Source organism: Babylonia areolata, chromosome 15 (genome assembly GCF_041734735.1).
Source record: "Babylonia areolata isolate BAREFJ2019XMU chromosome 15, ASM4173473v1, whole genome shotgun sequence".
In the NCBI taxonomy this organism is placed as follows: Eukaryota; Metazoa; Mollusca; class Gastropoda; order Neogastropoda; family Buccinidae; genus Babylonia; species Babylonia areolata.
The window spans coordinates 13,821,229-13,845,267 of record NC_134890.1 but is presented as its reverse complement, the minus strand read 5'-3'; the positions used below and the strand labels follow the sequence as shown (position 1 = coordinate 13,845,267).

Here is a 24,039-nt window from a genome sequence, read left to right as displayed (position 1 = left end):
TTTCATCGCTGTTTGCGTTTAACTTTGCTGTAAAATACCACTGCTGTTATCTGATATCTTCCATGCTCTAAAATGGGTCAAAGGATTAGATATTCTTGATCATTCGAAAGTCCAGGTGCTGGTATAACGAACGGGGATTTTTTTTCTTAATTTTTTTTCTTTGTGTGTGTGGTTGTGGTTGTTGTTTTTTTTAGGTTTTGTTGTTGTTGTTGTTGTTTTTTGTTGTTGTTTTTTGGGGGGAGGGGGGGTATGGGGGGGGCGTTTTGTTGTTTTTTGTTGTTGTTTTTTCAGCACCAGCGGTCAGTCGTCTGTAAACAGTGAAGAGTTTCCATTTAATTGTCTGGCTGGACAGTCGCACAGCTGTCGACTCAAGGAAGTTTACACCTGACGATAGAATCATTTCCTGACGTATTAGTTCTTTTTGTGTGACGGAGTAGGAGTCATCAGTGTCGTGAATTTTTTATGGTGGTGAGTCATTTTCTTGTGTGTGTGCGTGTGTGTGTGTGTGTGTGTGTGTGTAGGTAGGTGGGTGGGTGGTTGGGTGGTAGTGTGTGTGTGTGTGTGTGTGTGCGTTCGCGCGTGCGAATGCTCTTGAAAAGTCAACTCACATCGGGTCGTTTTCTTGCAGCACTGGTGGTAAGCCATCTATGTATATACGTGACCAGTGACCATTAACTCGTCTGGATGGACAGTCTGACAGCTCTTCACCCGAGGTAGCATTTTCTTCGGCAAACCTGTACTAGTGAACTTCAGAATCGTCAGCAACGAAATGGTAGTTTACGGAAAATATTTGGAGAAAATCAGCCAGTTCTCTGGTGTAGACAGAGAACAGAGTGGGGCCAAGCACCGATCCCTGTGAAACACCGCACAAGAGAGCTGATCAAGACTGACCAACAAGAATCTGCTGGGATCTGGAAGTCAGATATAACGAGAACCAACTAAGAACAGTTGCGTCAAGACCTATGTCATTCTGCTGTCTCTGAAGAAACAAAGCATGATCAAATTATTATGTCAAATGCAGCGCTCAAATCTATAGCGATATATGAACAGCGCTGTTCCCACTGTCAACCTTCATAAAGAGATCATTCACCATGCGAATGAGAGCTGTTTCAGTGCGGTGTTCACAACCTTCTCTCCAGGATCTTAGAAAAGATAAGGAAAATTTGATGTAAGATGGCAGTTTCCAAGAAGAAAAAAAAACCTCCCTGTATTATAATCGATCCTTACTCTTCTCGTGTCAAAAGTTCCAGACAAAATACCGCACCTACACAATAATCAATGATTAACATTTCGGAGCCAGCTCCTTGGCTCTGGAGCCGGCAATGAGATGGCACAATTCCAGACGCTTGCGGGTGAGGCGAGGGGAGGGTCGAAATTCAGGACTGCGCTTCACACAGAGAACGCAACGCAACAAATGTCAGTGGAAAGCCGACCAACGCTGGCAATGGTTGTTGTCTTCTCCAAGTTTATCGATCTTGTCTGTCCTGTGAGGGCTGGCTGGCGTGGGAAGGGGGGGGGGGGAGAGGGGGAGGCGAAAGGGAGAGAGGGGTTGTAACAGTTACTGTGCAGGAAAACAACGCGTGTTCGTTTTCGGTCTGGGCCCCTTCTTATTAACCCCTTGACTGCTGAACTTTGGTGAAGTGAGATAAGTGTGGCCTACGATTAAAGTGCGGTTTTCTTTTTTGCGTTCGGACAAATCCATATACGCTATACCACATTTGCTAAGCAGATGCCTGACCAGCAGCGTAACCCAACGCGCTTAGTCAGGCCTTGAGATGTTGCTGAACAGAGGTAATGATTATGGTAATAATATTGATGATAATGAAATAATGATAGTATTTGTATAGCGCTGAATATTGTGCAGAGACAAATCAAAGCGCTTTCACACCAGTCATTCACACGCATGCATAACTCTAAAACTGAAGAAACTGAAAACAAGGAAGAGGCAGGGGAGAATGACTATGTTTGGAAGAGGTGGGTTTTAAGGCCAGACTTGAAAGACCTGAGTGCGGAGACCTGACGAAATAATCCCAAATTGAAGAATTCCAAATGACGAATGGTGACTGATATCCTGCCCTATAAGCTCTATTTTACATCAATATGGTGACAACCCTTCACTTACATCCAGACCTATAAGCTCTGTTTTACCTCGATATGGTGACAACCCTTCACTTACATCCTGACCTATAAGCTCTGTTTTACCTCAGTAAGGTGACAACCCTTCACTGACATCCTGACCTATAAGCTCTGTTTTACCTCAGTAAATGACAACCCTTCACTGACATCCTGACCTATAAGCTCTGTTTTACCTCAGTAAATGACAACCCTTCACTGACATCCTGACCTATAAGCTCTGTTTTACCTCAGTAAGGTGACAACCCTTCACTGACATCCTGACCTACAAGCTCTGTTTTACCTCAGTAAGTGACAACCTTTCACTGACATCCTGGCCCATAAGCTCTGTTTTACCTCAGTAAGGTGACAACCCTTCACTGACATCCTGACCTATAAACTCTGTTTTTCCTCAGAAAGGTGACAGCCCTTCACTGACATCCTGACCTATAAGCTCTGTTTTACCTCAGTAAGTGACCTATAAGCTCTGTTTTACCTCAGTATGGTGACAACCCTTCACTGACATCCTGACCTATAAGCTCTGTTTTACCTCAGTATGGTGACAACCCTTCACTGACATCCTGACCTATAAGCTCTGTTTTACCTCAGTATGGTGACAACCCTTCACTGACATCCTGACCTATAAGCTCTGTTTTACCTCAGTATGGTGACAACCCTTCACTGACATCCTGACCTATAAGCTCTGTTTTACCTCAGAAAGGTGACAACCCTTCACTGACATCCTGACCTATAAGCTCTGTTTTACCTCAGTATGGTGACAACCCTTCACTGACATCCTGACTTATAAGCTCTGTTTTACCTCAGTAAAGTGACAACCCTTCAGTAACTAGCATACTCGTTGGCAGCAGTCAAAGGGTTAATTTTGTCATCCCAAGAAATGAATCCGACTGATGTAAATACAATACTTTCTAGGTTCCTTTTAAAAGTCACTCTGAAGCATTTGCCTGTCCTCGAAATAATGAACTTAATATCGTTAGGAGACGAGTAAACAACGCTTTGAATACAAAATATATATTTTTTCAAATGTTACCCGTTGTTCACCATTTTGTTATTTGACTAATTCTGACTATCCAATATATATACAAGAAAAGGGGAGATAAACTGTTGGCACAAGATATGGTGATATCCCGGGTATTTTTGGTATAATGAGACTCCCAGCAATATGTAAATCAATCGCTGAAGTCTTATGCCACTCGGAAGAGGGTATCTTGTTATTTCCTTTATTTGTAATATGACTAGTGACTCTTCCATCTAGTGCCCCAACACTCTACCATTAGCTGTTGTTGATTTCTTGTTGTTGTTTGTTTGTTTGTTTGTTTGTTTTTTCTCAATACACCGCCTGCCCCCGCCTCGCCACTTCCCACGCTCGAGACCCTGTTTCGGCATGATGTTGTGTTCTTGGGGATAGCTACTCTCTTGATTACTTCCAGCTAACTGTTCCCCGATACTGCCTTAACTCCTGTGGAAAGAGGTCAGTTTCCGTCTTCGGTCCAACAACTTGGAATTCTCTGCCTATTGCTCTCAGACAAGCAACTCGTCTATCTACCTTTGAAGCAAATCTTAAAATATCTTTTAAAAAATACTTGTCATAACTCAAATAGTGCTGTTGTCCCAGGCCCATGGCAATGTGAGTGTGTGTGATGGGTGAGTAGAGAAAGTGGGGGTGGGTGGTGGTGGGGTTCGAAAGGGAGAATGACCCGATTTTTACCCCTTTTACCTTTTCTACCCAAAACTTTATTTTACAATTTTTACAAAACCTATGGCATGCAGATTACAATCATGTTCCTTTTTACATGTATGTATTTTAAGTGAAAATTGCTGTCATCTCAGTCGTTTAATCATGTGTGTGTGTGTGTGTGTGTGTGTGTGTGTGTGTGTGTGTGTGTGTGTGTGAGTGTTGGAGTGTAACGGTTGTAGTATTGAGAGTATGTTACTTTGTGAGTTTTATGCATCGTCTTTTTATTATATTAATGATTCTGTTTTATGTTTCTACTACTTTTTATATGCTTTCTTGTTTCACTTTCGGTACTGGATTGTAAAGTGCTTAGAGCTTGCTTATGCTTGTATTATAACACTATATGAAAATAAATTATTATTATTATTATCATTATTATTATCAATCCTTTCTTTCTTTCTTTCTTTTGCGTTCGACAGCTACGCAGTAAGGGTCGAAGTCCGAGGGATGCCACGAACTCGGACGTCCGGCGAAGATCGGCTACCGTCCCCAAGAGCTTGGTGTTGAGGTCAGCACCCCCAGGCCAGGACTGCTGCCGCATCTTCTCACACAGGGGGCAGTCTTGGAGAATATGGGATGGGGTCTGGTCAGCCTGGCCGCAATCACATAGGGATGTGGCTGCCACTCCAATCCTCTTCAGGTGTGCTCGGAGGCACACGTGTTGGTGGGAACATAATTGGGCAGAGGGTGAAGAATAGTGTGTGTGTGTGTATGTGTGTGTGTGCATGTGTGTGTGTGGTGGGGGAAAGATACAGAGCATTGGAAAAAAACAAAACATTAAAAGGGAGACATAGGCATATAGAAGGAAACGCTAAGATCAAACGCTTTTTACAACTATAACAAATGTCCATTTGGACTATGCAGCAAACCTTCTGCATAGCAGATAACATCCTGAGATTGTCAAAAATACATTCACAAGAATTTTCCGAGAAGTTCGGTAAAAACGATTTCAGACTCTGACATCCAAAGAGTACGTGTTTGCTAGAAATAGATTCTCCACATATGCATTTAACATCTTTGCTGAACTTTGCTGAACTGTGTGTGTGTTTGTGTGTGTGTGTGTGTGTGTGTGTGTGTGTGTGTGTGTGTGTGTGTGTGTGTGTTGTCTTTCAGGAAAACATCCTTTGTGTGGTGAAATGTAAAGGGCGTTTTTTGTTTGGTTGGTTATGTGTTTGCTTTCTTTCTTTCTTCTTCTTTTTGCATTTGTTTTGGGAAATAGTGTGTGTGTGTGTGTGTGTGTGTGTGTGTGTGTGTGTGTGTGTGTGTGTGTGTGTGTGTGTGTGTGTGTGTGTGTGTGTGTGTGTGTGTGTGTGTGTGTGTGTGTGTGTGTTTGGGGATGGGGGGGGGTATTTTTCTGTCCTTTGTACAGTACAGATCAGCGGACATGAAAATCTTGTTTGAGTGTCTCCGTTCACAGTAAATGTCAGGCGTTAGGCGACATCGATAGTCAGACGTGTCACCAGTCCCACGTGTCATCAGTCCCACGTGTCACCAGTCCGACGTGTCATCAGTCCGACGATCACCAGTCCCACGTGTCATCAGTCCGACGATCATCAGTCCCACGTGTCATTAGTCCGACGATCATCAGACTTGTCATCAGTCCGACGTGTCATCAGACCGACGTGTCATCAGTCCAACGTGTCATCAGTCCGACGATCATCAATCCGACGTGTCATCAATCCGACGTGTCATTAGACCGACGTGGCATCAGTCCGACGTGTCATCAGTCCGACGATCATCAATCCGTCGTGTCATCAATCCGACGTGTCATCAGTCCGACGATCATCAGTCCGACGTGTCATCAGACCGACGTGTCATCAGTCCGACGTGTCATCAGTCCGACGATCATCAATCCGACGTTGGCAGCAGTCCGACGTGGCGATCATCCGACTGGACAATAGACCGATGTGTCATCAGTCCGACGGTCTGTCGGTCTGTCTGTCTGTCTGTCTCTGTTTCTGTCTCTGTTGCTCTCACGTCTCTTCATTGACACGTCGGACTATTGACATGTCGGACTATCGTACTGTAGACAGGTGGTGTTTTGTTGTTGTGGTGGTTGTTATTGTTGTTGTTGTCGTTGTTGTTGTTGTGTTTGTTGTTTTCAGAAAACATTTGTCCCAGTTTGATTGTTTTACCTCTGACAGGTTGGCTATGTCTCTGTCTTTTTGTGTCTCTCTGTATCTCTCTGAGGGTCTCAGGTTCGAAACTCGGTAACGGCGCCTGGTGGGTAAAGGGTGGAGATTTTTCCCGATCTCCCAGGTCAACATATGTGCAGACCTGCTAGTACCTGAACCCCCTTCGTGTGTAAACGCACGCAGAAGAACAAACACGCACGTTGAAGATCCTGTAATCCATGTCAGCATTCGGTGGGGTATGGAAACAAGAACATGCCCAGCATGCACACCCCCGAAAACGGAGTATGGCTGTCTACATGGCGGGGTAAATAAACAAAATGGTCATACACGTAAAATGTTACATGTCTGTCTGAGTGTGTATGCGTGCGTGCCTGAAATGTGATTGAATGAAACAGGAAACGAATGATGAGCGCGCGAATGAAAGCCTTCAGTCGGCTCTGCCCAGGTAGGCAGCCTGTTGTGCAAAAATGACCCCGAGTTGGTAAAGTGCTTAGAGCTTGGTCTCCGACCGAGGATAGGCGCTATATAAATATCCATATCAATCAATTAGTCAGTCAGTCTGCCAATATATCTCTGTCCCTGTCTGTCTGTCTTTGTTTGTCTATCTCTGTCTCTCTGTCTCTGTGTATGGCTCTCTGTATGTGTGTCTCAGTGTCTATCTCTGTCTCTGTGTATGGCTCTCTGTATGTGTGTCTCATTGTGTCTCTGTCTCTGTGTATGGCTCTTTGTATATGTGTCTCAGTGTCTATCTCTGTCTCTGTGTATGGCTCTGTATGTGTGTCTCAGTGTCTATCTCTGTCTCTGTGTATGGCTCTCTGTATATGTGTCTCAGTGTCTATCTCTGTCTCTGTGTATGGCTCTCTGTATATGTGTCTCAGTGTCTATCTCTGTCTCTGTGTATGGCTCTCTGTATGTGTGTCTCATTGTGTCTCTGTCTCTGTGTATGGCTCTCTGTATGTGTGTCTCAGTGTCTATCTCTGTCTTTCTCATTGTATCTCCCTGCGCGCCCCTCTCCCCCACATCTCTCTCTCTCTCTCTCTCTCTCTCTCTCTCTCTCTCTCTCTCTCTCTCTCTCTCTCTCTCTCTCTCGTTTGTGTGGTTAAATTGAACGGTTATTTTTGCTTTATGGATTGAACGCGCGCGCATGCGTGTACACACACGCACGCACGCACACACACACACACACACACACACACACACACACACACACACACACACACACAGTCACTCACTCACTCACTCACTCACCCACTCACTCAATCAATTCATCACACACGTGCACAGCTGCAAAAATCTTTCTCTTCCTTCCTCCTCCTCTCTCTCTCTCACTGTCACTCCCGTCATCCTTCATTTAACCCTCTTACCTCTCCCTCTCTCCATACTCGTAAGTGGGGAAAAAAAAGCGACAGTAGCAGCAGCAACAGCTAGAACAACAACAACAACAACAACAGCAACAAAGACGGTGACAACAATAACAGCAACAACAACAACAACAACAATAACACACACACACACACACACACACACACACACACACACACACACACACACACACACACACCATTTATTGTAAAAAGCTTTCTTTACGTCACAAGCGTAGAAACTGGATAAGCGCGCACGTTCAAACGACACGACATGATAATTATGAACGGCAAACAAACGATCGACTGGGAAAGAAAAAAAAAGATAACAAGATAACATTACACTCAAGACTGCGATCAACCTTCCCTCCCCTCCCCCCCCTCCCCCCGCCCCACCCACCCTGCCACCATTACCCACCTCCCTCACGCCCCAGAGCACACACTCTCATCATCACCACGACCTTCCCTTCACCCCCCCCCCCTCCCCCCCCCCCACGTCCCCCTCCATCTTTTGCTCGTATCCGCTTACGGTAGCATCCGATAATTTCCGCCCGTCGTTAAATTTGAGCGCACGGAAGAAGATTTATGTGTGGTTCTTACTTATTATATCTTTGCCGCCGTCTTCGCGTGGTCTTATACGTTGATCGATAGCCATTATCATTGTCTCTGTCTCTCTTGTCTCCTCTCTCTCCTTCGCGTCATGTTTCCATTTCTAATCATTCTTTCTTTCTTTCGTTGATGAGCTATGTAAAAAAAAAATTTTTTTTTTTTTAAAGTTTCCTCGCCCCTCCCTTCGATAGTACTACCCCCCCGGAAGATTTTTTTTTTTTTTTTACAGTTCTATGCGCTTCATGTGGTTTCAGTTTCAGTAGCTCAAGGAGGCGTCACTGCGTTCGGACAAATCCATATACGCTACACCACATCTGCCAAGCAGATGCCTGACCAGCAGCGTAACCCAACGCGCTTAGTCAGGCCTTGAGAAAAAAAAAAGGTGAATAAATAATAAATAAGCTTACATAAATAAATAAATAAATAAATGTGGAACATGCCTAGACAAGTCAGTTCAATGTAACTATATTAATCCGATTAGGAACTGTTTGTGTATTTCTAAGGCCCATCACTCAACACCACACAGTCTCTCAACTCAGACTCGACATGCATATCAACATGGTGAAGGTTGGGTTAAAAAAGTGAAAGTAATAAAAACTGAGCACGTTGCTTTTTCATGCAGTAAAAGAGACGATATGTCCTTAATTAACATGTATCTTAAGAAAACAATATAGCATAAGGAAAAAAAAAATTTAATTTAAAAAGAAAGAAAAAAACCCACTCGAAATGAATTATCATAAATTCTTAAATGGCATGTTTTGTAATAAAAGCACAATATTCAGAGAGAAAATCTGTTTGTGGTACTTTGTACACTCTTTACTGCATATGGTGGAAGGTGGAGGAAAGTGTCAGTATGGCTGAGACGTTCATCCGCCAACACAATGTCCTTGAGGGTCTGGATTCGAATCTCACTCTCACCCTTTCCCTCAGTAGGATTTTCCAAATCAAACTGAGCGTCTAGTCATTCGGATGAGACGATAAACCGAGGTCCCGAGTGCAGCATGCGCACTGAAAAAGAACCCATGGCAACAAGAATGTTGCCCTCTGGTAAAATTATGTAAAAGAAATCCACTCTGACATGTACATTTCTTAGATGACTGCGAATTGTACAAAGAAATTAGAATAGAATTCATACAAAAAATTCAAAATTACATTCCAAATATTATTAAACCCAGTCAGCTAATACTGGAAGACAAACTTGTGGGACTGTTTGGAAAATTTGTCAGTAACTGCTGTCAAAAACGCCATAGCGTGCAAGAGTGATTCAATGTCTTGTTCAGCATTTATCTATTTTTGTTTTGCTTTTTTTTCTTTTTGCTTTTTTTTGTGCGTGGTTTCATGTAACTTTGCATGCGTGTCTTATAAACCTTGTTCAGGTTTAATTGACATTAAAATTGATTCTGATTCTGATTCTGATTCTGATTCTGTACACAAAAAAGCATACACTATACATATGCATGCACTCAAGACCTGACCAAGCGCGCCAGCTGGGTTATGCTGCTGGTTTGGCATCTGCTGAGCAGATGTGGTGTAGCGAAGAAACTGAAACTGCGCATGCTGGAAACCCCCAGTAGTATAAGAGATGGGGGTTCTATATACAACTTTTTTGGGCGTATTAGCTTGTGTTAAGGCCCTCAAGCATAAAAAAAATTTAGTCAAAACCTGTGTATGTTGGAGTAATATGACCCTCAAGCATAAAAAAAAATATATAGTTAAAACAAGTTATATGTGTATGGAGAGCCAAATCACAAGATAAAAAAAAAAAATGGTTGGATATGTGTATGGGGGAGCGAAACGGTCATGGGGGTTCTATATACAACCGACCCCAGCCCAAAACCGCGCAATACCGCCCTCAAGCATAAAAACGAAAAACCGGCTTAAATATGTGTATGGAGAGCCAAATGGTCCTTAAAGAGAGGAGGTTGAGTCAACCGTTCACATAGTTTGCTTTTTTTGGATGGTTTACCATCTTGAATATCAAATAGATTTTTCTTTAACAACTGAGTTTTGTGTTTCGATTTTATGTCTGTTTTCATTGCATTGAATTTTTCAACTTCAGCCAGAATGAGACTAAATTCTTCATCGCTTATTTTATCATCTTCTAATGCTTTTGAAATAAGATCATTTATAGTGTTCAGTTTTGACTCGGCCAACACGCGAATCTCGTTGTGCTTCATAGCTTGTGACATTAATTTTTTATGAATAAATTTACAAGTTAAACCAACCACACCAAGGAGACCAGCTCCCACTTCTATTCCAATAGCTACGGGAGCAGCGGCGACACTCAACAGTAATCCAACACCCGATGCCCCAAGGGCGATACTAAGAGTTGTCAGCGTTGTATCCGCGGCTGTAGCGATATTTACACCGCGTTTATATTTTTTATAAAATAAAGTTCTTTCATCACGCTCTTTTTCGAGGTTGTTTTTTATATTCGATATCTCTCGTAGGCGAAACTCCATTATTCTATAGTAATCATTTTTTTTTTAAATGATGGTAACAGGATGAGGAGAGTAGCGCAGTCTTTTAAGCTGAAGAGGTCCGATGTGAATAAAGTCGAGAGATATTTTATCTAACGATGGACGTTTGATGACACCTTCAAGCGAGAATTCTATAGAGGGATCGGGTTGATCAGATGGGTCAACCACTGGAATTTTGATGGTAATTCTCAAGAGTTTATTTTTAAGATTTCCAGGCCATTTTATCTGCAACCCTTTTAAAACTTCTACAAAATCATCTGGCACCCCACTAAGGAGTATATCTAAAACGACAGTTGACCCCTGAATAGGCGGCTCAAAATCAAACTCTTTAATTAACCGCAGTGTGCCAGTCTTTTTACCTCTCATACCAATAACATATCCAAAGTCGTCGCTGTTAACGACGATTAGATCTTTACGCGTATGATAGGAAGCCAACAGTTTACCACTATTTTGTATTTTTTGTAGAGCGTGATTTCTTCCAATACTAACATAGGGTTGTTTTATTTCAAAATCTAAATCCCAGTTATCCACCGGATAAGGTACCCATGTATCATCGTCGGAAAGAACAAGATGATGTGGTTTGTTCACAACAACACCGTCAACGTTCACGTCTGCAAGTTCGCTGAATTTGTTGACACCACCACCATTACTCGTTATTTCTTTTCTTTTGTACGTTCCTTCAGAAAGTTGGAAGGCGTACAACTGATTTTCTTTTCCCGACACATCAAATCCGTCTGTATCTCCGAGATCAACCAAACCGAGCGTAGTGCAGGGTTTGATATTATGTGTTCCTGGCCCTCCGGGATCAACCATTTTCTAATATTTATAGTATATTCTAAATATTCAAATTGGCGCAACGTAGTCTTCTTAAGGAAATATTTTGAGGAAGACGCAGCTGCATCCACAAACTCATTGTTTCCTGTTTTGTGGTAATACCTTCAAGCGAGAATTCTATATGACTACCCTGCGGTATAACATCATAGGGCATAGCATCATCTTGTTTTTCAATGGTGATTCTCAGGGGTTGATTTGCAAGATTTTTGGGCCATTTAATGTAAAACCCTTGAAAAACTTTTACAAAATCATCAGGCTCTTCACCGAGAATTACATCAAAAATAATACGGAAACGGAAGCCCCACAAACTAGTTAGATCATGAAAATCTATTCCTAATTCAGATTTATCCTTCGAGCGTTTCTTAAGCACATAACACCTCCCCTGGTAGTTTAGTAAATGTACATCCAACGCTCTTAAATCAGCGAACATCCAACCACTGTTTTTTATTCTATAATTATTTTCTTCTTCTTTGGTAATGTAAGGTGATTCAATTTTAAAATCTACCATCCCCTTGTCGAGGGGTTTTAGCTGCCATGTACCGTTTAAACGAACAAGTTGATAGGGCTCATCATTGACAACATCATCCTCACTCACGATATCACCAATTTTTACTTCTTTTCTTTTGTACGTTCCTTCAGAAAGCTGGAATGCGTACAACTTATTTTCTTTTCCCGGCACATCAAATCCCTCTGTATCTCCGAGATCAACCAAACCGAGCGTAGTGCAGGGTTCAACCATATCTTATATGTAATGTAATATTTAAATAATCAATAGAAACGGGATTATGATTTTCATCTACTATAGAAAGTGTTAAACGTGGTAAATCTCCGTGAGAAAGTCTTTTGTACTGGGGTGATGTCAACGTGGTTGTTCGACCACCCCCGCATCTTTCATTTTCTACTGAGATTGATTGTAACAACGTAGAAGGCAATCCGTTATAGAAATTATCGGTGGTATTAATTTGAGAGAGGTGAATGTAAAGTGCTTTATGTATCGCGAGCCGCGGATGCCTGTTTCCTATCACCATTATTCCCGGCGCGATGAGTTTTTGGGGGAACCCCAGAGTATGTGCAAGACGCTCAGAAAGTTCAATCGATTTGGTGCTCTTTATTCTCAGATAGCCACTCGGAGCGTGCAAGTCTAACTCTGCACCGTGGGGGGTGAACACTTCTTTATTCAATTCACACACATTATAATAACCATCTGGGATTATTATCTTATGATCGGTAGTAGTAAAGAAATTGTTTCCGAGCTCATCACTGATATTTTTCCAGTTGGGATAATAAGTTATTTCACGCAGCGCGATTTCTAGTCTTCCACTTTGATTAGATATGCACCGCGGTAATTCGTCTTTTTGAATATCGGTTGTTATTATATACATAGCTATGAATAAGAAAATTTACAGCTTCAATAAGGACGCGTCCTATACAACCGGGTATAAAGAAAAAAGAATAAGTTGTACGCGAGTGATCTACGTGAACAGCGAATATTCTTTTACCGCCAAGTTTCCCGATGTTTTTCAGTCTTATGCGAACCCCACTATGACTGGGGAGATGAATGCAGCCTGGCTTGCGTGGAGAAACAACCCGATAGTGTGGTGGCAGAATCAAATCAATTTTGTGGTATGGTGCGCGACCGCCGGGTGTGGAGTAACGGAAGAACATTTTCAAGCTTCTGATCCGTTTATTCGAGCCGTGTATAGGTTTCATTTTTACTATCAGATTCGGAGGTTATTGGACGAGTTAAAAATCCCGCTACCCACCGACCAAGCATTTAACATGTATAATAATCCGTTTGATAAAACAGTTTATCAGCGTTTGTGTGCCGAATTTGGGCAGAGGGATTGGAGACAGAAAATAGAAAAGCATGGCTTTGGTTTGGGAGAATTTATTCAGGCTGAGGCCCCCGGTGGGGCTGCACGACAGGCAATGAGAAACAGAGGAGAGGGACCTGTGTTCTTTAGCCCCCACGATAAAATCAGACATACGGTGGACATCACCCGGGCTTGGACAACATTTATTCCTGATAAGGGGTTGGGTTTTACACATGCGGGGATAGTTCGTCTCAACGATAGCATTCGCACTTATGTGTGGGCTCTAATAGGGTCACAAGCGCAAACGCGCACGAGTATAACAACAAAAGGAACTGGATTTGATGCGCAAAAACAATTTTTAGCCAATGTTGAAGATGCGATTAATGCCCCCGAAAACCTACAAACGGCGATAAAAAAATACCAGGACGTTCTCCAGTACGCGAGATCCGAAGTAAACTTTGCATTTGGTGTTGGCCTTTATATGGCCCCATCTGATATGGCATTGAGGGTTGGTACACACATTAATTATAATAATAAAATTGTCATTGCGACAGAAGAACAGAATATTGGTATTAATGATGGATTAAACGAACTACCACACATTGTACCACCTACCCAGAGTGTTTCACCCCAGAGTGTTCCACCTACCCAAAGTGTTCCTGCATACTATTTTGTTGCCCCATCAGGAAAAGCTCTTCAATGGTCTAGAGGTCACTGGGCTCTTGTGCCACCTTCTGATGCAGACTTGGCAATGCTTGATGCGAGTAATACGGTGCTCGATTATAAATCACACAAGCCTTTGACAACACCGAGGACAGGAGCGGGTGAAACGAGAGTTTTGTTAGGCATTCGCGGGTGGTTCACTCTTACCTATAGAAATAAAAAATTAATACAAACATCTCGACCAGGATTTGCAATAGCTACCGGTGCTGGTAATAGACCCTTTCTGTATGGTGCAGGTTCTTCGGATAACAAATTTAAACTCAAACCAGCGAAAGTATCGTACGAAGAAGAGCCAACAACTCACAAAGACTATAAAGTCGCTCTTACTTTAGGATTGATAGGCGGTATTTACTTTCTCTTCTTTAAATAATCAAACAGGAGGAGGCCAGCACCGAGCACGAGTGCCCACAGGTTGTTGGCTAACCACCCAACCGCTTTACCCAACGTGCTTAATAACCACGAAACAATAGCCCCAATGACTCCTGGGAGGGCATCAATCGCCTTTAAACCTAATTTTTTAAGTAATTCTCCCAAATCTTTAAGTCTTTTACTTATCCAGTTGTCATCTTTTTTACCCGGCGGCGCCCGTGGAGTGCCCCCTCCACCCGTGACGGCCAAAACGATAGTGCTGATAATCATACCAAAGGCAGTAAGAATGGAAACGATAGTAATGCCTTGTTCTCTAAAAAGCGTTCGAATACGTTCCGCTAGTGTTGTGTCCTCCTCAAGAATTCTGCGTATCGTTTCACGCATTCTGCTGATTTGAGATCGCAGTGCTTCTTTGTGTGTTGATATTGCTTCTAGTCGTGCAGCACGCTCGATGTTTAGATCGTCTAATTGTAAACGCAAGGGTTTGATTTCGCTTTCATCTTTATCAGCTAGTTCCGCAGACTGAATTCTTATTTTTAAAGTTGATATTTCTTCATCCAGGTGAGAGAGTTTTGAGAGGTTGTCAGAAAGATTACCGCGCTGTCTTTGCATGGCTTTGTCTAAACCTTTGAGTTCACGAATATAATAACCACCCAGTTCATCGGTGAGGGGAGGATCATCTATAGTTTTAAGTACTTCATCGATTGTATTTGGTGAGAAATCATCCATCTCAATTTCTTCACCCAGTTTGGCTTCAACCTTTTGGAGAGCCGCGACCGTTTGGGGTTTCCTCCTCCAGTCTACAAAACCAAGTTCCTCGCGAATAATATTTGCTCCACCAGGTTTTCCCGCTAGTGTTGAAAGTGCTAGGGGTTGTTTCGTGCGGACGTTAATGATATTAAAATCTGGATTATTTTTTAATCGTAGTGTACCTCTACTATCAAGTTGAAAATTGGTATAATTTCGCCCAACATCGGGCTCTTGTCCAAATGCATCATAGTAATCATCAACCGCGCTCTTTAATAATTCTGTTTGCAAGAAACCAGATTCTATTATTCCACCTTCTGCGAACCCTTCCGCCATCTCACCACCTTCCGCCATATTAAACTTATAATATAAAGTTATATCTATATAAAACCAAAAAAATGAGTGGAAGAAAGCTTAATCCAATGAGAAGTTTGCGGGAGCCGCGGGGGATAAAGGGCGTGCGGCAGACTGTCGTGATTACTAACAATCCGTCAACTATCGATCAGAATCAACAACTTCTTGTACGCTTTCCTAATTTAGGTGTTGACGATGTGATCGTTCCGGGGAGTGTTCGACTAGCATTCAAAATTTCTTTGACTTCTACCACAGATGTGAACAGAACACTCGTTGATAATATTGGTAGAGCCATAGTACGTAAAACAACCATTCGCATTTCCGGTAATGAAATCATGAGCGTTGAAGATAGTGATGTATTTTATACTTATGGAGATCTTTGGCGAACTCGACAAGAACGAAGAAACGCCGTTTATCAAGGTATTGACTTAACTACACACCGTAATGTGACACGATTGCGTATTAACGCGGATAATGGAGATGACACTATCGCTAGAGATGCCGCCATTGCGGAGGCTTATGGTAATCGATTTTGTATTCCGCTTGATTTCGAATTGCTAGAATCTCATGCACCATTTTATCAGAGTGCTCTCGGCGATCGCCTGGAGTATGAACTTACCTTTAACGCTTATAGCAAGGTTATCCGCAGCACAGACCCGGATGCATCCTATACGATAGAAGGGATTAGTCTCGAGTTTGAGAAAGTCACACAACCCGAACTTGCGAGACAGATAGCCGGTTATTATTCAGGTAGGCTCGCTATTTTATTTGATAGAATACTACGACATCGTAAAATTCCTCTGGACAAATCTGACACACTCTGGAATATTAATCTCAACGTGCCGGCAAAAAGTATGAAGGGTGTACTGCTGTTGTTTGATGAGTATTACAATCCTAAGATCGATAAGGTTGAAGTGACGATCGAAGGTGTGCCCAATCAACTGTTTAGTCAAGGTATGCGTTCCTATCAACAATGGGATGAAATCAGAAAGTTTTTCGGAACGCAAAAACGCGACCCCGAAGTAGACAAAGTGGTAAAAGATTTAGAACTAGCGGATGTCACAATCGGTGAATATTTCACGAATAATTATGCTCTTTGGTTGGATATGCGCACCACAGATGATAATTCTCTTCACGGGAGTGGACGTCGTATCGAAAATGCGTCTGAAGGCATTACGATTCAGATTCAGAAAAAAGCTGAAACGGCAGAACCGCTAAATGCGTATGTATTTGTAATTATGGATGGACAATTAAATATAGAAGATGGAAGATTTGTCGAGGCTGTTTACTAAAGAAGCACATTCCGCAATTATTTGCGGGCAAACTGGGTGTGGTAAGACCGAATTTATTTTAGATTTATTACAAACGACATATCGTGGTGTGTTCGAGAATATTGTAATTCTATGCCCTACTCTCGAATATAATAAAGCCTATCGATCCCGAGTGTGGGTAAGAAAGGACCGCGGGGTATACACCGTTAATCCCGGTGATAAACTTCACGAATGGCTTGGGCTGTTTTTTGAAATATTTGCCGGGGAGCCAACGTTGTACATCATCGATGACTGTAGTGACTTAAAGGCTCTTACTCAAAAGAAGCAAATGTTGAGTAAACTCGCATTTTCTGGAAGACACGCGAAACAGTCTGTGTGGGTGTTGACTCAGAAATACAACTCGGTTCTTACTGACCTTCGCGAACAAACAAAATGGGTGGCTTTATTTCACTGTAAGGATAGGGACTCGTTTGATGAGTGTTTAAGAGAAAACGATGTCATTCCAACACAAAATGAACGTAAAGAGGTTAGGAAATCATTGGCAAATACCAAACACTCCAAGTTGATATTAAAAACTGATCAACCAGTTGCATATAAAATTTGCTAGTAATAATCAACAGCTGTTTAACAATGCTTAACAGTTCCTTAGCACTGGTTAGCAATTTCTTAACACTGGTTAGCAATTTCTTAACACTTTTAGTCGTTGGATTTGTAGTTTTTTATTATTTTAAACTTAAAAGGAGATATATAGAATATAAGAAGAAGATGGACCAATTACTATCCGAGGATCCCAAACGCGACAGGCTTATGGCGGTGGTCTCAGCCGGTGGAGCAAAAGAATATTTAGGGAAAGAGTTTAGTGTTGATAAAATCGAAGCGATGAAAGATCCGGATATAGACAAGCTTTATACGAGATACGAAGCGAGTTTAGGATCGATGATTACAAAATCACTCGGTAATACAATTATACAACTGTATACCAGAGCAGTTTGTATGTATCTCCCCATTGATGACCAAACAAAATTAAATAGTGATCTCGAGCAAGATCCATTCCTGGGACATGCGCTTAACAGCTTTACTTGCGAACTATATCACAGATTTGGCATGTTCTTAGCTCCGCTCACCACAGCTGTAACTACTGTTAAACATTGTCAATTTAATAAATATAATGGAGGAAGTAACGAAACCGAAGAATCAGAAGAAAGTTGAAGCGGGTCGAAAAGGTGCTGCTGCTAGAAAAGCAAAACACGAAGAACTTCTCGAAAAACTTCGAAAAGCGAAAGATGAACAACAACAAGAACCATCATCATCGAGGAGACCAGATCACGTTTTTATCAATCCCTTGTACATTGCTGCTGCGATGATAATAGGTTGTGGTGTTTACATATATTTTAATCGGTCGAAAAAACCACCACCACAACCTGTGGTAACAAAACCCAACCCATTTATCATGTATTGAACATTAATTTGTACACTATTTATAAACAACAAACAATGGCAACGCCAAATATAAACGGTAAAGAAATTGCAAACACTGTATACCACGCGGTTGTGGTCAGCGCATTGGCCGCTGGTTACTCGAGATTGACAAAATTAATATTTACGAAAGCCCCGACACCTAGACTGGCTTTCAACCTCGAAGATATCGGGATGGTCACTTTGGATATAGCCCTCGCTATGGCTACGAAGGATATGTTGGAAAAACAAGGTATTCTCCCACATGATATTTTGAAGTAATAATAATATCATCATTATAGTATGGCATCAGTAGCGTTACTCGTTGGTGGGGCAGTAGTAAACGCTTTAGCATTTACCGGAAGTAATTTTTTATTTAGTAAACTGGGGTCTTCAGACGCGTTAGAAGAACAGAAACGACACAACAAAGCGCAAGAACAACTTCAGGCAGCGACCGCAGAATGGCAGAAAGAGAGGATTCAACGTTTAGATTATATCAATGAAAAACTAAGACAACAACAACATGCTGTGAACACGTTTAAGGATGTGGATATGGCTATGCAAGAATATTATAAAGTGATGGGGGAGCCACTACCCCCTCTTTCTCAAAAACCCCAACTTTCAGATTTTTATACACCCTCAGAGGGACAAAAAGATCGAGAATACGTATTTATTATCATGACCATGGTCATTTTTGGCGTTGCGATTTCAAAATATTAAACATTTACTTTCTTAAATAAAATGGAAAAGATCTATTACAGCCCAAGCGGTTATTGGAAGGGTTATTCGGCGATTAAAAAACTCGCGAAAGCAGCCAAGGTGTCTGAGGATGAGGCTAGAAAATGGTTACAAAAACAAGCTATATGGCAAATTTATCTACCCCCTCCAAAGTATATTCCGAGAGCAAAATTTGATATTACTATCCCAAATGAGGTTCATCAGGCTGACCTTTTATTTTTACCCTATGACAGAATCAGGCGTAAGACGTATAAGTATGCGCTGACTGTCGTTGATGTTGCAAGTCGATATAAAGAAGCCGAACCCCTAACAACGAAAGACAGCGTCGAAGTGGCGGCCGCTTTTTTACGTATTTATGACCGTAGCCCTTTGAAGTTGCCCAAACTTCTTCAGGTAGATCCTGGCCGAGAGTTTATGGGTGCTGTGAACAAAATTTTTTAAAAAGTAAGGCGTGGAAAGACACACAGAAGCCAGGCTATTGTAGAAAGATTTAATCGTACGCTGGCAGAACGATTGTTTAGTCATCAATATGTGGCTGAAATGAAATCGCCGAATCGATCAACAGAATGGGTCACTAGATTACCGGCTGTTGTGGCTGCATTGAATAATGAGGTGACGAGACTTATTGGTAAGAAACCGTCGGTCGCAATAAAGGCCAAATCGGTAGAAGCCGAATCCTCTGCACCGACTAAAGATGATAAAGGAGAGTTACCGCCTGATGCGCAAGTTCGGTACTTGTATGAGCCCGGTGAGCTCGAGGGTGGAGCTCGCAAACGAGCAACGGATCCCGTTTGGTCTCTTAAAGTTTATAATATTAAGCGTATGATGCCCGGCGATCCTATTCTTTATTATTTACAAAATGGTCCATCCAGAGGGTTTGTACACGAAGAGCTTATGGTTGTTCCTCACGATACAGAAATACCATAGTGCCCGTAGGCGTAAGATGTAATACCATCATCTAGCCAATAGCGTTTGGAATCGTACGGTGAGAGTGATGTCTTCATTTGCTTGATCATGTACATCTTGTGCTTATACGATCTGAACGTTCTCATACTATTAGTAAATTGAACAGATCGATCAATACACTCCTTATACATATCGGGTTCAATTTCATCTTTCACCACACATTTTTTTATGCCCTTGGCTTTCTTGATAACTGATCCATCATCTGCTACAACCGAATACATCTTTGAGCGCAAGCCGCAGAATTGTCGGATCGGTTTACATCCGAGCTCACTTTTCATGTATCCTGGCACTTTCTCTATCGATTTATCATACAATGGATGATCTTTTGGAAAATTACTGCGGTCATGTACATTATCATCCATACAAGCGATAAAATCCTCGCATTCTACGTGGAGAATGAATGAATCAGTATCAGTATATAACAACCTGCATCCATATTTTTTCTTGTAGTGGTTGTAATACAAATCATACATGAGATACTTTGATAGGTCGAGAATGGCCATCCCGATATAGATAGGTTTATTGAGCACAAGCTTATTTTTTTTGTAGTGAATCGCTAGAAGTTTCTCGTTGATGATCATATGATCGACATAAGCCGGTTTGTTTATTAGTTTGCGTGCCTTGTCCTCTTCATCTAACTTGAATAATTTGATATTCGTTCTCATTCTGATATTTTCCATAGTTTTACCAAATACCGAGTTGTTCATTAATTTATACAGATCTTTATCGGCATCGTTAGTAGCGGCTTGTCTCAGTTTGGTGTTCATCAATATATAGGGCGCCATCCAGGGACTTTGATTAAACTTTAACACTTTTGTGATTTTAGTTACTTTCATGCCAAGTTGCGTGTATAGCTTGAGATTTCTATAGTGAACGACATAACCAACCTTATTCCATAGATTCGGAACTAATTTTCTCGTTTCCTTTCCGCGCATCTCGAGTTTTTCACGAAGGCGTCGTTGATAGGGTGAGAGGTTTTCGAGTTTTATTTCTATTTTCTCAGGAGCTAGGGGATAATCGTTATGTTCGTCGTGTAATTCCTCAGGGTACTCGATATCACACTCCACAATATATCCCGTCTCATCATCGTCGGGGTGATTTAGAATCTTTTCGAGATTAGCATCGTTATCCCAGATAAATCCACCCGTGGGTAAAGCTTGTAACATCGCCCAACCATACAAGTTGTTCGCGTCGAGATACATGATATACGAATCCGTTTTTTCAGGTCTGTAATCTTTCATATACTTGTTATTAGCCTCCGCGTATCTTCTTACAGTCATACTGATTCCACCACGTATTCCCGCCTCTATCATGTTATATTGTTCGATATCCGTCAACAGTTCGAGTTCTATTCCCGTACTCTTGAGTAAAGCATCCCAAGACATTCCGGGAAGCGTGTAATAATGAACAGGATCGAGATTATGAGTTCGCAAACACGTATTTCTAAAATTCTGGAACACATCGGCAAGTAACAACACATCAGTGACTAAGTACAGATCGTTATAATCACCTAGATTCTTACATTTAAACTTCTTCCACACATTCTTGGCATGCTCGTGGTCACTTTCTGATATATCCGTGTTGTTAAGTTTACTAAAGAAATGACTTTTCTTTGGTAGTTTCGTATCTTCGTATTTACTCCAATCGGTAATATATTCGTACGGAAAGACTCCTTTTCTCGTAACGAGCTTGAACTCCTCCTCATCTGTGAAATGTTTGCGCGTTAAAAACTTCTTATCATCCGGAAGGTTCTTCGCAAGCTGGTCGAGACTCGAACTCAGGAATGCGAAACTATCTAAAAACTTCAACCTTCCCCAACTGAATGTGATGTACTTCTCTTTATTATTCGCGATACACGTAATTCTACCACCACCTTTGTTCGCGAGCTCCGAAATGATCGCGTGAGAGTCGTAACCTTTGAGGTTGTGAAATAATATCGGCAACACAAATTCGTCGGGTTTTATTCTCAATTTAAGATTACACGATGCATGCGCGGCACCTCTATAGTTCCCTGTGATATGGTCATGATCTCTTACTTTATCATTTGCGGGTAGTTCCCCTCTACATATCCAACAAACTCGTTCGTTTTCAAACGATTCGTTATCTTTTTTGGTCATCTTTATTGGAACTGGTTTTTTTCAATTCCTTGACAGTATGATAATATATTCTTTGAAGTTTTTCGAGAAAATGACTGACCGCATTCTCACCACGAAATAGCTGCGGTTTGTATGCCCTTCCATCAGACCTAACATGCACAAACCCGTATGACGAGATGATGTGTTCGCTTTCTTTGATGGTCTTATTCGAATGGGAATCGTCTTTTATTTCTTTACAAATCGCCTCAAAATCAGCATATATCACATCACTAACTTGCATTTGTTTTTGAAAATTGGTAAATTTGATCATTTTTGTCTTCTCCGATGGCATCTCAACGCGAGAATAGTTCTTGTGGTTGATCTGCGCGCATCGCTTAATATGTTCTTCTAAAAGTTCTGATGATGTTGTACCTGTCAAGCAATACTCACAAAAGTACATGGCTGCTTTGTGTTTGTTTGTATTACTCAGTAGTCTGTTAAAATTCTTAATATAAGTATAATGTTGTCCACCATTTTCATTTTCTATAATAAGAAGTTTAATACGCTCCATGTTGGTGGGTTGTTTTGATATTCTTGCGCGTTCAATCGTTTTATTTTTAAATAGTATACATTAATAGCAATATTATTTTGAGTCTCGATCCTTGTAATTTGTTTTATTGGTGTAGGAAAGTCAATATTTTCAAAATTAAACCCATCATCAGAAGGATAGGAATAAGTTAAATTAGAATTCGCTTTTGCTGGAAACTTGTGTGCACGTAAACAATGTCTTATACATTGATCATCTTTATTTTTAATATTAATCACAGCTCTTTTATTTTTTAACCCACTGTGGTGATTCAATAAAGGATCCAGGAGATGTAATAGAAACTCTATTCACCCATAAACTAAAGATTCTTTTAATGAACCATCCTGAACCTTCATTTGTAAAATTTTCTATTTTTTAACAAAATCTGTTTTATTTGTTTTTCAATATCTTGATCATCAACAACATCAATAATACTTTGATATTCCGATCGAAATACAGCTACAGTAGTATCATTATTTTTAATTTGACCAAACTCCACCGTTAAAACAATATTTTGTTTGGTCAGTGGAATAGCTCTTTGGTTAATAGTGTCCACTTTACTCATCATAAACGAAAGCGGATCTATTTCATTTGGAAGAGCCGCAAGTTTATAATTTTTAATAATACTACCAAACTCCTCCGTGGATTCAGCTTTATGTTGTAGTTGACGAATATTTTTAATAAGTTCATCTTTTTTCATTCTACTAAAACCACGAATTTTGAGCTTTCGTGCAATATCTTTAAGCGTAGCATTGGTCTCCCCCTCCAAAGCATCAAACCCCAGTGCTTTAATCAACTCAGTTTTATTCATAGATTCATGATTAGGAATCTCTTTTCTTGAAGCGAGATCACGGTAATATTTTTCAGAATATCGTTGCACCATTTTTCTCTCTATATATACTATTATATTTTTTTCTCTAATAGGATTTTTTTTTTTTACAAGTTGATCAATCTCTGAATCCAATGATTACTCCACCAAAGGGTGGAATATACCCTCTTGAATAAGTTTCAAAGGGTCAATTTCATCATCGTCATCATCATCATCAGAAATATAACCCTCAGAGTCGCTTGAATGTTCTCCACAATCGGGTATAGGATCAATCTTTTTCTCCATGGGAGGAGGCTTCTCTTTTTTATGCTTACATTTACAACAAATAACATACTTCGTACGTACATAAAGGTTGCATTTTATACAAAGTACTGGAAGTGACATTCCTTTTCTATGACATTTAATATGATCTTTACAATAGAGCCCCATGCAAGCTCGACCGCATACTCTATTTGTTTTAACTTGGGGGTACTCACAAATGTTATGTGGAAAAGGCATTATTTTTTCTATATATACAATATAATCTTTTCTCTAATAGGGTGATCACAATCTTCGCGCGCGGGTGGGAAGATACGCGGAGGCAGGCTGTGCGCGGGACCACTCTCCCGTCCCACTACACACGCCGTGCGGTCGCTTGCCAGCACACACGGGGAACGGGGCGACCGTTTCGCTCTCCATACACATAACTGGTTTTAACTAGATTTTTTTTTTATGCTTGAGGGCGGTATTGCGCGGTTTTGGGCTGGGGTCGGTTGTATATAGAACCCCCATGACCGTTTCGCTCCCCCATACACATATCCAACCATTTTTTTTTTTTATCTTGTG

The 24,039-nt window shown here is 41.2% G+C and overlaps 1 protein-coding gene across 1 annotated transcript in view; it reads right to left on the bottom strand.

Moving 5' to 3' along the window:
- Positions 1 to 1,282: 1,282 nt before the first annotated feature.
- LOC143290114 (snaclec coagulation factor X-activating enzyme light chain 1-like) overlaps positions 1,283 to 24,039 on the bottom strand; it is a 30,241-nt gene continuing 7,484 nt past the window's right edge. The window contains exon 5 of the mRNA XM_076599402.1: positions 1,283 to 1,382. Coding sequence (XP_076455517.1) covers positions 1,283 to 1,382 — 100 coding nt within the window. The remainder of the gene's footprint in view (positions 1,383 to 24,039) is intronic.